The 14,268-nt window shown below is 40.5% G+C and overlaps 1 protein-coding gene across 2 annotated transcripts in view; it reads right to left on the minus strand.

The window, feature by feature from the left end:
- Positions 1 to 14,268, minus strand: part of Kdm1a (lysine demethylase 1A) — a 70,496-nt gene that overhangs the window by 41,244 nt on the left and 14,984 nt on the right. The window contains exon 3 of one of the 2 annotated variants that reach the window (XM_070037670.1): positions 2,164 to 2,223. The exons of the other annotated variant lie outside the window; for it this stretch is intronic. Within the exon in view, the coding sequence (XP_069893771.1) occupies positions 2,164 to 2,223 (60 nt within the window). The remainder of the gene's footprint in view (positions 1 to 2,163; positions 2,224 to 14,268) is intronic. 2 annotated transcript variants of the gene reach the window in all.

Below are 14,268 nucleotides of genomic sequence, written 5' to 3' on the forward strand. Positions count from 1 at the left end.
TAAAAAATGAAAAACAAAAACCTGATGGAAACCTATACAAGACTTGATGTGAGTAAACAAGTTTCAAAACAGAAAGAATAAGGAATAGTAAGAGGATAGTGAGAAAGAAAAAAGTTATTTCTTATACTTTAGATTTTAAACTATTAGGGTATATGCCTGATTTAAATGGTTTATTAGGAATAATCTACATTTACTAAGAAGCTGATCCCTGGTTCTCAGTCCCCTACAACTGTTGTTTTATCCTTACTCAAGTCATTAAATTTCTTCAGGCTTCTTTTGAGATCTAACTCAAAATAGAGGAAACAGAATCCTATCTGTTCAGGGCAGGTAGCCAGCCAGACAAGATGACCTCAAGTTCCCTACTAGCTCTGAGATTTAAGATCTACACATCAACTTGGATTTTTAAGACAAGATCCCATGAAGGTAGGGTCATTTGGCTTCATTGAAAGAGAAGAATGGTGATCATTTATAGACAGTTTCTAACTCTGATTGTTTCACAAATGCCTCATTCAGAATGAAGACCTAAAGAAAGAAGGGTTCAGTCAGAATAGTCACCATCACTCACCCTGGACAAATGAAAACTCATGATATACTAACAGAAATTCAATAGCACCTTAGTTTTAATAAAAGTCTGTCTGTCTTTCAGCAATACACCACATTGCTTACTTCAGCAGCAGAGTAATGTCTTATGAAAAAAGAAGGCCCATTCCTCAGCAGTTCCAAGAAGATCTACTTGTGCATTCTTAATGCTTTATATTCCATAAATATTTTTACAATGAGAATTTCAATTCCTCTAAAATAAACAAGTACCGATTTACCTCCAAATTCATTTAAAGAAGTCCACTTCTGCTGGGCCTGATCGCACATGCCTGTAATCCAAGCTACTCAGGAAGTTAAGATCTGAGGATTGTGGTTTATAGCCAGCCACAAAAGTCCAAGAGACTCTCATCTCCAATGAACCACCCAAAAACTGGAAGTAGAGCTGTGGCTTAAGTGGTAGAACGTTAGCCTTGAGCAAAAAAAGCTCAAGGACAACGCCCAGTCCCAGAATTCAAGCCCAAGACATTAACAGAAAAAAAGTCATACCATCAAAAAAAGTCCACTCCTAACATCTGGAGCCTATTAATGCAGAACTATCTTTGATCCAGGAAAGTAAAATACAAATACTCTGTACCTGCTATATATGCTAACTGCAACAGACATGTAGTGGTAGAACATGCTTGTAATTCTAGTGATGTGGGAAAAGGGCTATCAGGAAGATTGCAGTTTAAGGTCAGCCTGAGCAAAAGGTTAGTGAAATTCTGATTATTTCAATCAGTAAATTGGTTACCTAAGTGGGAGGTCACAGGTAGGAAGATCTTGGTCAGAGGCCAGCCCCAGACAAAAAAAAATGTGAGACCCTACCAGAAAAACAAAGTAAAAGGGGCAAGGGGTGTGGTTCAAGTGATAGGAGTGTCTGCCTTAGGCAAACTAGAGAACTAGAGTTAAATCTTAGTTCCACCAAAAGTAAATAAACAAAAATAGGCAAATAATTTTAAAGTAGACTTAACTAAAACACAACAACCTCCTACAGTAAGGTAATACCTAGCTCAATCCTATCAAGATGCATTTATAAAGCAGCGTTCATCCCAGGAACACACAGAAAAATCCTACAAAAGGAAATGGATGAAATTTAGACATGTTGCTTTGGATTCCTGCAATAAACTGTTTCCAGATGGTGGCTCCTACGAACTTTTTATTTTTTCCTATTAGCAAAAATCTGTATTGTCTGGCCTGGAAAGTAAGAGCTTTGAATATACTTTTTTAAAAGCTAATTTTTACCCAAGGAGTTATTTTTCACTTTCTTTTTAAAGGTACACAATTCCTATTTCTACTTCTCACATCAAGTTACTTTTACTTCAACTACTGCTGGTGAGAAACAAATGTGCCATCTCCTCAAAAAAGTGAAGAAAAGTGGAGGGCTGAGATCGGCCTGAGGACTTCAACAGGTTTTGCTTGCCTTTGTCTGGCTACACTCTACTGCTAAACTACTCTGTTCTGTGCGTTAGATTTCCCCTGTGCTTCTGGCTAAGATGTGGATACCACAGCCAAAAATTTGCAAGCATCAATCCCTGACTTGGCGGCTCTTGCTACTAAGTGGCAAGCATCTAATGCCACCCTCACCTGATGCTTGGCCGTCTCCATACCCTCCAGAACTGTCGTCTTGAAGTCCTCCTGCTTGCCCTGTGGAAGGAAAGAGGAGAACTCAGGGACCTTACTCCATAAATTAAGATAATATCTGGACATAAAGGCCTAATAGTTGGTGAGTCATGATTTTACCACCAACTAGTAAACCCATAGAGATCTCCTTCTTCTGGAATCAAGGCCCAACACACTGATTCTTGCTGAAAGACAGTGAAACAAAGCATATAATACTTCTAATCACTAAATTCCTGTTGCCAGTCTTAATTAATCTAGGCTGGGGGTGTGTGTGAAAATGGTTTTTAAATGTCTTCTACTAACCATTCCTGCACAAAGAGTGGGTGTGACGACTCTAGGACCTGAAATTCCTACAATTCAACATCTATTCATTATTTCTTTAACTTTTTTCTGAAAAGATAAATAAGACAATGAGAGACATAATTTTAGTGAAAAAAATTCTCCCCTTTTCCTCAAAACAGGGCATATAATTAAAAAGGTGCAGCTCCAAAAGTAGTTCCATTTGCCATACACAAAAACTAAAGCTTCACATGACAATATTTCCTTAGTAAAACCTTTTAAGGTACACCCTAAGAAACTGGTAGAGGCCAAGCACTACAGTCACACATTTGTGGGGTAAAGGGAGGTAGAGGGAAACAGGCAAGATCTTGAGCAGGTAGAGGGAGACCTTCCACTTCAAGCTAACCCAGAAATCTTGCTAAGGAATTTTCCCTATTGATTAATTTGTAAAAGTAACTTCAAGGAAAAGAGTCAAAGCTTGAAAATTCAATCTAAAACAGATAAGACACAGCCTATCTTCCAGACGCTTCCAAAATCTACCAATGGCAGAGGCTATTATTGTCTTCAGTTTCTGGAAACCTGGTATACTTACGAGAAAACAACAGTGCAACTTTTGGAAGACACAAAACATTATCTTCCAGTAATCTAAACCTGTGCAAGATTCATTAAACAGCTTATTTTCAAATGCTTCAGCTGCAAAGTACTATTTGCATTAAATGGAACAGGAAATTTTCATCCTTATGCATATGCAAAATTTAAATAAATGTTTTTGACACTCTACTTAAAAGAGAAAAAAATCTTCTAAGATTATGTCACTATGTTCTTGTCTAATGGTCTTGAGGTTCTAGAAAGGTATAATCAGTCAAGAGTCAAAGCACAATATACATATATATTGTTTGTAGTCCCTGGAAAATGGCACATAATCATGAAGACCAAGTGCAATTACTAAACCCAATCTACAAACATCTTGAAAATATAGGTCCTACTGTTTAAATTATACTTAAAAGTTTAAATCACATGTAATTTAATCTTAGTAAATTGTGGAATTATTCATTAAAAACTATGTCATAGGGTTAAAAAAAAAAATGTTAACCACTGCTGCTTCAGTTCCAAACAGAACTAAGTATACCAGAACACTAAATCATATCAGGGGCAGGAGGAGGCCACAATAGGAAAGCAAACACAGTTTTCAATATTTGCACATTACAATAATAGTCAATGATTTTGCTCCTGACATGTGCCATGGAGGCACATTTATTCCCTATTAAAACTTTTGGAGATGGGCAATGGTGGCTCACACCTGTAATCCCAGCTACTCCGCAGGCTGAAATCCTGAGGATTACAGTTCAAAGCTAGCCTGGCCCGGAAAGTCCATGAGGCCCTTTTTTGGGGAGGAGGGGGTGTCGGTCATGGGCTTGAACGCTGTCCCTCAGCTCTTCAGCTCAAGGCGAGTGCTCTACTGCTTGAGCCACAGCACCACTTCCAGTTTTCTAGTGGTTTATTGGAGATAAGAATCTCACGAACTTTCCTGCCCAGGCTGGTTTTGAACATGATCCTCAGATCTCAGCCTCCAAAGTAGCTAGGATTACAGGACTGAGCCTTCAGCCCATGGCACCCACACCTGGCTCATCAGGCTCTTTCTTATCTCCAATTAACCACCAGAAAACTGGAAAGTGGCACTTTGGCTCCAAGTGGTAGCTTGCTAGACGTGAGCAAAAGACCTCAAGACCTCAGGGGCAGCCCCCAGGTCTTGAGTCCCAAAACAGAAAACAAACATACAAACAACAACAACAAGTTTGAGCCTGGCCACCAGTGTCTCATGCCTGTAATTCTAGCTATTAAGGAGGCTGAGATCCGAAGATCTTGGTTCAAAGTCAGCAAAGGCAGGCAAGTCCCTGAGTGCACTAGCCTTGAGCAGAAAAGTTCAGCAACAGTGTTTAGACCAAGTTCAAGCCCCACAACACCCCCCACCCAAAAAAAGTATGGGAAAAATATAAAAAGTATTCAATACCCTGGAAAGATTTTTTTAAAGGAATCCTTCATAATACAAAATTTTTCTTAAAGGAATAAAACTCCCAAGCAGACAAATAAAGAGTAAACCAAGCAGAAGACATATCTGCAAGAAATAATGTAAATAGAAAACAAAACTTAAAAGTGCTAAAATTGGCTTGCTGTAAGTTTAGAAGTAAAAACATGAGGTTACTAGTTGTAACTATAAAATTTTCTCCAAAAAGCTGAAAAGGATTATCTTTTCCCTCCTCTTTCCTTCCCTCTTTTTTCTTTTTCCTCTTTTCCCCCCTTTTCTCCTCCTTCCCATCCCCCCTCTTCCTCCTTTCTTTTTTTGGCATATGAAACACGAGCTCAGGGCCCTACACTTGTGCTAGGCTTTATAGCTCAAGACTGGGCTGGCTTCAAATCATGATCCTCAAAATTTCAGCCTCCTGGGTAGTTAGAATTACAGACATGCATCACAGGTACCTGGTTACTTTTTTCTTCTTTTTTTTGGATAGGGTCTCACCCAGGATGCCTTTCACTTCTCTTGCCTCAGCTTCCTGAGTGCTGAGATTACAAATGTACATCATCACACCTAGCTAACCATTTTGCTAGTAATAGTACACATATAAACATTTACAGCTGGGGCTGGGAAGGTGGCTCAATGGTAGAATGCTTGCCTCCCATGCATGAGGTTTTGGGTTCGATTCCTCAGCACCACATAAGCAGAAAAAGCTGGAAGTGGCACTGTGGCTCAAGTGGTAGAGCACTAGCTTTGAGCTGAAGAGCTATGGGACAGTGCCCAGGGCCAGAATTCAAGCCCTACGACTGACCCCCCCCCCAAAAAAAAAAGATTGATAATAAAGCCAAATTTACAGAATAAAAGTGACTGTGTAGCCAGCCAGGTGCTGATGGCTTACTCCTGTAATGTCAGCTACTCTGGAGTCTTATTTCTAATAAACTACAAAAATGCTGGAAGTAGAACTGTGGCTCAAGTGGTAGAACACTAGCCTTGAGTAAAAACAAAAAACAAAAACAAAAACTCAGGGATAGCACTCAGGTCTGAGTTCAAGCCCCAGGATAGCAGAAAAGCAAGAAATTCAAAGAGAAAGAGGGGGGGGGGAGAGAAGAAAAAGAGAGAGGAGATAGGGGAGGGGAGAAGAAGGGAGGAGAAAAAGAGAGGAAGAGAGAAAGAGAGAAGGAAAGAAAAGGAAGGGTGACTGTGAACTTGTTTATCTCAAAATGAACTTGATAAACTTGCAAGGACAACATTTCAGAAGTTAAAATAATCTTTGGCCATGTAATCATTACTGTGTTAATAATTAGTTCTGTTTCTCATTTAACTTGATATTTATTGAATACCTGACCCCCAAACTGCCAACCATAAATGCAAACACAGAAGAGGTAAAGTTCCCAAAGGATTTTTATCATCTGTTTGGGCAAAGAGGATAAAATTCCACCAAGAAGTTTTTTAGTTGTTTTTTAAGTGCTGGTTCTGGTGCTTGAACTCAGGGCCTGAATGTTTTCTGTTCAGGCTAGCACTGTAACACTTGAGCCACTGCTCTACTTCCAGCTTTTTTGGTAGTTAACTGGAGATAAGACTTTCCTACCTGGCCTGTCTTTGAGCCACCAGTGCCCAGCTTGTTTTGTTTTTTAAGGGAATAAGCTAATACACACTTAAGGATTGGGGAAGCTTTTTTTGCACAAGTCTAGAGACATTTGGATAGACTGAGAAAACAAGAACCACCACTAAGAGCCAGAACCTTCACAGGCAAGAAGAAAACAGACATTGAGTATGCGGAGAACTGGGCAGGACACCTGTTTACCATAGCAGATGGTAGAAAGAGTAATGGGAGACAAGTGGAGGGAAGGGTCATCTTTGAGTCTAAATTAAGGTATCTTTTTTTTTGGGGGGGGGGGGGAGGGGTCCAGTCGTGGGCCTGAACTCTAGGCCTGGGCACTGTCCCTCAGCTCTTCAGCTCAAGGCTAGCGCTCTACCACTTGAGCCACAGCGCCACTTCCGGCTTTTTGCTTATGTGGTGCTGAGGAATCGAACCCAGGGCCTCATGCATGCAAGGCAAGCACTCTACCACTGAGCCACCTTCCCAGCTAAGGTATCTTAATAGTAATGGTTTTTGAAAGAAAGTAGTAAAACAAGTCATATTCTAGTTAAACTAATTTGGCCTCTTGGTACATATGGAGTAGAGGGACCCAGACAAAAGGAGAGCCAACTGAAAGGCTACTGAAATAATTCAAATGTGAAGTGAAACCCACTTTGAATACTGGGTAAGCAGATAAGACATATCAAATCAAAAGATTATGAAGAAGCCGGTCTGTAATCCTAGTGCTACTCGGGAGGCTGAGATCTGAGGATAAGGATCAAATCTAGCCAGAGCAGGAAAGACTATGAGACTCATCCAATCAACCACCAAAAAAGCCAGAAGTAGAGCTGTAGCTCAAGTGCTAAGAACACTAGCCTTGAGCCCAAAAGCTCAGGGACGGCATGAGTTTAAGCTCCAGAACTTGCACCAAAAAAAAATGAGAGGGGGAGCTACGATAGAACAATAGATTTGACAAAACAGATAAAATACTCTCAAGATGACTCTAAGGTTTTTAAACTCAAAAGACTAGTAGTAATACAATGGAAAAAAATGGAAAACTTGGAATATAAGCAAGTAAAATTAAGTGACTGTTTCCTAAAGATAGCTGGAAATAAAGAAAACTCAGAAGTATGGGTTTAAAAAGACTAAAATTGGGGGCTGGGAAGGTGGCTCAGTGGTAGAGCGCTTGCCTTGCATGCATGAGGCCCTGGGTTCAATTCCTCAGCACCACATAAGCAAAAAGAAAAAAGCCGGAAGTGGCGCTGTGGCTCAAGTGGTAGAGCGCTAGCCTTGAGCTGAAGAGCTGAGGGACAGCACCCAGGCCCAGAGCTCAGGCCCCACGACCGGACCCCCCCCCCAAAAAAAAGACTTGAAAATTGGGGGTAGCAAAAAATTCAACAGATGCTGAGGCAGTTATATGACTTATGAGCATGAAGAAAGACACAGTTGAAAAAAGTAATTGGTCAACAGAGCTAAACTGACCACACCAAAGGCAGTAAAAATTGAGAAAGGATTTATCAGTAATTACTGCTACCTCATGCTGCCTACCTACTCTCTTAAAAACATCATTCGTGTAAACTGCTCATTTCTTTCCTGCAACCTATCTGCTTACAGAATACATGATTTATAGCCACAAGAAGAAAGTTAACCAAGTAAATTGAGTTTTTAGATGTAGCCTATACAAGACAGAAGAAAAAGCCTCAGGGAGTGGTTCCTTTGCAGCACACAGAAGAGGCCTTTTAACAGTGCTGTGATTCCTACTGTGTCAAAAACATATTCTAAATGAAATTTGTGGGTTTCGACGAAAACAGCAATCCCAGGGTTAATTTAAAACACTGACCTAAACCTAAAGGTCTAGAACAGGGAACACTGTTCTGCTCGAAATGGAAGCCTACCTAGAACCGTAACAGCACCACTAAAGTCGCACCAGTGGGAAGTTTAACAATCTTATTTTTTTCTGTAGGGTTTGAACTCAGGGCCCAGGCGCTGTCCTTGAGCTTTTTCACTCAAAGCTAGCGCTCTACCACACTTGGAGCCACAGATCCACTTCCAGTTTTCTTTTCTTTTCTTTTTTTGTCGGTCATGGAGCTTGAACTCTGGGCTTGGGTGCTATCCCTGCACTCTTCAGCTTACCCCTTGAGCCACAGGGCCACTTCCGGTTTTCTGGTGGTTTACTAGAGATAAGAGTCTCACGGACTTTCCCGGGGGGAGGCTTTGGACCATGATCCTTAGATCTCAGCCTCCAGAGTAGTTAGGATTACAGGCGTGAGCGACCAGCACTGAGCTTCACTTCCAGTTTTCTAATGGTTAATTGAAGATAAAGAGTCTCATGGAGTTTCCTTCCCTGGGCTGGCTTTGAACCATGATCTCTAGATCTCAAACTTCCAAATAGCTAGGATTACAGGGTAAGGCCCCAGGCCCCAGATGCAAGCTTACTTTTTTTATCCAAAGAAATAAAAAGCTCAGGGCTGAGAAGGTGGCTCAGCGGTAGAGTGCTTGGTAGCATGCATGAAGCCCTGGGTTCCATTGCTCAGTACCACATACACAGAAAAAGCTGGAAGTGATGCTGTGGTTCAAATGGTAGAATGCTAGCCTTGAGCAAAAAAAGCTCAGGGACAGTGCCCAGGCCCTGAGTTCAAGCCCCATGACAAGAGGGAAGAGAGAGGAGAGAGGAGGGAGGAGGAGGGTAGAGGGAGGAGGAACGAGGAGAAGGGAGGAGGAAGAGGAGGAAAGTAAGAGCTCTACAAGCCAAAGAGAAAAAAGTAAATCTTTTAGAAATGATGGAAAGACTGAATTTTCATGTGCTATTTACCTAGACATTCCACAGTAGAGATCTTGATAATTACCTATGTGGGTGCAAAGCACTGGTTCATATAGTACACCTCAAAATGTTCCATAGAAAAGCATAATTCAGATGCTGTGTTATGTTGCTAACTTGTTTTGAAGAATTAGAAAAATTAGGGCTGCGTCCATTTTACAATTTACTAACTGCTGACTCTGCTTCTGTAAACTTGCTTGCTTGAGCTAACACCAACCCCCCCCCCCCTGGAAATAAGGAATTGGGTAAAGTCTCAGAGCCCAGGTGTCGGCCCCAAGACAAGGTCAGTGGTCGTAGACAGTACGTGTTCCTCAGTTCCCATTTAGAAATTCCCCAGACAGGACCTTGAGATAACGACCACCTGGCAAGACCACAAGCTAAGCCAAATGTCAACCAATCATAGGCCTGTAACCATGTAAACCCCCCCTTAAACCAACCATGGGCCAGTCATTTTACAAAGAGTGTTACAAAATTTCCCGCATGGCAAAGTGATTGTTGGCATATATGATGACCTTTATTTTTTTTTTTATTTTTTTTTTTTTGTCGGTCGTGGGGCTTGAACTCTGGGCCTGAGCGCTGTCCCTCAGCTCTTCAGCTCAAGGCGAGCGCTCTACCACTTGAGCTACAGCGCCACTTCCGGTTTTCTGGTGGTTTATTGGAGATAGGAGTCTCAACGGTCTCTCCTGCCCGGGCTGGCTTTGAACCGCGATCCTCAGATCTCAGCCTCCTGAGTAGCTAGGATTACAGGCGTGAGCCACCAGCGCCCAGCTATATGATGACCTTTAAATGGACCAATCATGGGATGCTTTGTGTTATGCATTAATCTTGTGGTTTTTGCCTTTAAAAGAAGGCTTGTAACCCTGTCTGCTCGGGACAGAGAGTCCGTTTGCGCAAACATCAAATAAACTCCTCTTGCTTATTGCATCTCCCGGCCTGGAGTCTGAGTTTCTGGGGTGCCCTCCCATTGATGAAAGTATCCCAGGAGTCTGGGGTCTTTCAGTTTTAAAGAGAATATTAAACGTTATTTTAGAGCTTCTATTACAAGTACTATTGTGGGCTGGGAATGTGGCTTAGTGGTAGAGTGCTTGCCTAACATGCAGGAAGTCTGAGTTCAATTCCTGAGTACCACATAAACAGAAAAAGGCAGAAGTGCTGATGTGGCTCAAGTAGCAGAGTGCTAGCCTTGAGCAAAAGCAGCTCAGGGACAGTGCCCAGAGTTCAAGCCCCAGGACTGGCATAGCTAGCTAGCTAGCTAGATAGATAGAAGTACTATTGTAACAATACATACCAGATAACAATGAAAAGTTTCTAACAAGAAAATCCTTTTGCTTTGTTCAATCTGAGATTCTCAATTCTGACAATTTTCTTCTTCCTAGATATGAACAATTTCCCTCCCACTGTAAGTAAACCTTAGGTTTAGACTTATATGAAGAAGATATAACTTCATAAGCATCAATCTGTGTTCCACAAATAAAATATAAAAAACAAAAGAAAAAACCCACAAAATCCTATCTTCACAAGTTTAACATCTGTGGGCTGGAAAGGTGGCTCAGTGGTACAGCGTTTGCCTTGCATGCATGAGGCCTTGGGTTCGATTCCTTAGCACCATGTGCGCAGAAAATGCCAGAAGTGGCACTGTGGCTTAAGTGGTAGAGTGTTAGCCTTGAGCTGAAGAGCTGAGGGACAGCACCCAGGCCCAGAGTTCAAGCCCCACAACCCACAAAAACAACAACAAAAAAAAAAAGTTTAACATTTGTGATCAGTAAATATGGCAAAAATGTTACATTTGTTATTTGATAGAGTTGACAAGTAGATTTTGATTGTTATTTTTGTTGTTGTTGTTGTCAGTTCTAGGGCTTGAATTCAGGGATTGGCACTGTCCCTGGGCTTCTTTGCTCTCTAGACCACTGTTTTACCACTTTGAGCCACAGGACCAGAGTCTCAAGAACTTTCCTGCCCAGGCTGGCTTTGAACTACAATCCTCAGATTTCAGCCTCCTGAGTAGCTAGGATTACAGGTATGAGGCACTCTTTAAGTACAATATAACCAAATCAAATAAACAATGGTGGCAAAAAATAATAATAATCTAAGATGTTATTAAGAAAATAAAGTTGCTCAACTAAACAAATAATTTATCCTTAATAAAAAGCAAAACATGGCTGGGCGCCAGTGGCTCAAGCCTGTTTTCCTAGCTACTGAGGAGGCTGAGATCTGAGAATCTGGGTTCAAAGCCAGCCTGGGCAGGAAAGTCCGTGAAACTCTTATCTCCAATAAACCACCAGAAAACTGGAAGTGGCGCTGTAGCTCAAGTGGCAGAGTACTCACCTTGAGCAGAAGAGCTGAGGGACAGCGCCCAGGCCCAGAGTTCAAGCCCATGACCGACAAAAAAAAAAAAAAAAAAAAAAAAGGCAAAATAATCAATAAAATTTACTCATACATTAAGAAGCTCAATCTCTCAAAAGACCAAGCATCTAACTCAACAGTTTTGCCGGACAAAAGCAGTAAAGAGTTAAAACCCAATGAACCTAAAATTGCTTCAACATCATTCTTTTAAGTCTAATGTAATATTTCCCAAATCCAATTGTGAACAAAAACTTTATTTTAAAACACTAAGAGAGCAATTGTACAATATGGTGACTATGTTAGTAATAACACATTGTATTCTTGAAAACTACTGAAGGTAGAATATTAAGCATTCTCACCACAAAAGAGATAACTATGGGAGGTAATGTCTATTTTAATTAGCTAGATTTAGTCAACAAAATATATATTACTTCAAAATATATATTACTTCAAAACAGACTTACACAATAGATTCATACAATTGTTAACTAACACTTTAAAAATTAAAACTTCTGAATTCTCTCGCCACTTTGTATCCAACTTTATTGTAGTGTCCTTACTACAGTGTATAGCCAATTGCACCCGTTTGGACCAAATTCTTTGCAGAAGAGTCTAATCTTTATCTTTGAACTCTTAAGATCCAGCACTATCCCAGCATCAAAGTATAGTTATATAGCTTATGTGGGCAGAATAAAGTGAGTGAGGAGCCACATCTGGAAGAATCTTATTTTGTGATTAGAATAACTATTTCTTTTTTGAAAGGAAATTTCCCTCCACATAACCAATCCTCTACTTTTGGCCCTTCCTGCCTCAAAGACCTTCTAGAATTAAACTGAAATGTAATGCACAAATGAGGTCCCCCTTCTATTAAATATGTATACATTTTCATCTTATGCCAGGCATTATATAAATAATCTGAGAGTAGAGTAGGACTAAGTGTTATGCAGTTTAGTTATCTTGGTCCAGTTATAGATCTCTCAAAATACAGAAATTCTGAGTTGATCTAGATCATCTTTTTCAGATTGTCATATTATTTTCCTTAGTCTTCTGGTAAATTATTTTAGACACAATTCTAAGTCAGAAATTTGAAATGATGCTACTCAAGAAAAACAAATCAATAAAATTAATCCTATGTCTGTTTTCTGAATCAATTATGCATCGTATTTCATATGATTAGTATTCAAATAATTCTAGGCATTTACTTCACACTAGCAGGTCTAAAAGACAATCTGACAATCTATTAGAAGTGAATTCCCCAGACACATCTGGTAAATCTACAGACAGGTCTTCTACTGAGCAGTGAGGTGTAATAAAAATCCTGTAATTTTTCCTGTAGAGGTAATTTTCACCAAAATTGAAAGCTACCCCTCCTCTGACTCCACATGTAGGTATATAGAGAGAAATCTGAGAATTGTTATACATGATTTAAAAAAATAATAAAGGGGCTGGGAAGGTGGCTCAGTGGTAAAAGCGCTTGCCTTGCATGCTTGAGGCCCTGGGTTTGATTCTTCAGCACCCATAAGCAAAAAAAAAAAAAAAAAGCCAGAAGTGGCGCTGTGACTCAAGTGGTAGAGTGCTAGACTTGAGCTGAGGGGCAGCGCCCAGGCTCAGAGTTCAAGCCCACGACCGGACCCAAAAAAAATAAAAAAAATAAAAAAATAATAAAAAGAGCCAAACTTAAGCTATGCGCTAGTCACTCACACTTGTAATGCTAGCTACACAGGAGGCTGAGATCTGAGCATTGTAGTTCATAGCCAGAGACTTTTATCTCCAATTAACCAACAGAAAACCTGAAGTGGTACTGTGGCTCAAAGTGGTAGAATGCTAGCATTGAGCATAAAGAGCTCAGGGACAGCACCCAGGCCCCAAGTTCAAGCCCCACGACCTAAAAAAAACAAAAACAAAAACGAACAAAAAAAAAAACAACCCAAATTTATTCACCTGATCTCTGACCATAACTACCCAGGTACTTGCCACTATCCCCAACACCTGCTACCAACTGCTGTCAATATGTTGGCTTTGCAGAGAGAGCAAGGCACTTTACAAGCAAAGAACCACACAAAATGAAGAGCTATCAGCAGCACGGATTACTTTTTTTTAAGTAAGGAAATCAATCCTTGGCTTTTCTCTTCAATTTTTTAATGGATTCATATACTGAATAAATAAGCAATGATGTAATTGACAAATACAAACATTATACAGATTTTAGGTGTTTTTTTTTTTTTTCTGTTGGTCGTGGGGCTTGAACTCTGGGCCTGGGCGCTGTCCCTCAGCTCTTCAGCTCAAGGCGAGCGCTCTACCACTTGAGCTACAGCGCCACTTCCGGTTTTCTGGTGGTTTATTGGAGATAGGAGTCTCACGGTCTCTCCTGCCCGGGCTGGTTTTGAACCATGATCCTCAGATCTCAGCCTCCTGAGTAGCTAGGATTACAGGCGTGAGCCACCAGCGCCTGGCTGGATTTTAGATTTTTTTAAAGAGTAAATTCTTATTAAGAATAAAATACTGTTTATTCCAAAATATATAGCTGAATTTCAACAAAACTTAATAAAGGCACAATGTTTAATAAGGCAATTCACATAGAAAATTAGTTAATACAAGCTTACAATGTTTTGATGTTTCCCTTCTTTTTTTTTTCTGGTAGGTTGTAGAGGCTGAACTCTGGGTCTGGGCTTGTCCCTCAACTCTTCAGCTCAAGACTAGAGCCCTACCACTTGAGCTACAGCGCCACTTCCGGCTTTTTCTGCTTATGTGGTGCTGAGGAATCAAATCCAGGGCCTCATGCATGGGAGGCAAGCACTCTACCACTGAGCCACCTTTTCAGCCCTTCCCTTCATTTTGAAAGATAATTTAAAAGATTCTGCGTTTGCACTTTATTATGAATAATCAAATCTTTTTGTTCCTCAATCTTTTGTCATGTGAAAATCTTCATAACTGCCCTTGTGATCAAATGTCACTGAACCAAACTTCTACCTATACCTTTCATATAATATGGGTTATTTAGCATTTTTACAGGTTAGGGTCTTGCTCAGGCTAAGC

Source organism: Dipodomys merriami, unplaced genomic scaffold, assembly GCF_024711535.1.
Source record: "Dipodomys merriami isolate MVZ:Mamm:240054 unplaced genomic scaffold, mDipMer1.0.p SCAF_28, whole genome shotgun sequence".
NCBI lineage: Eukaryota > Metazoa > Chordata > Mammalia > Rodentia > Heteromyidae > Dipodomys > Dipodomys merriami.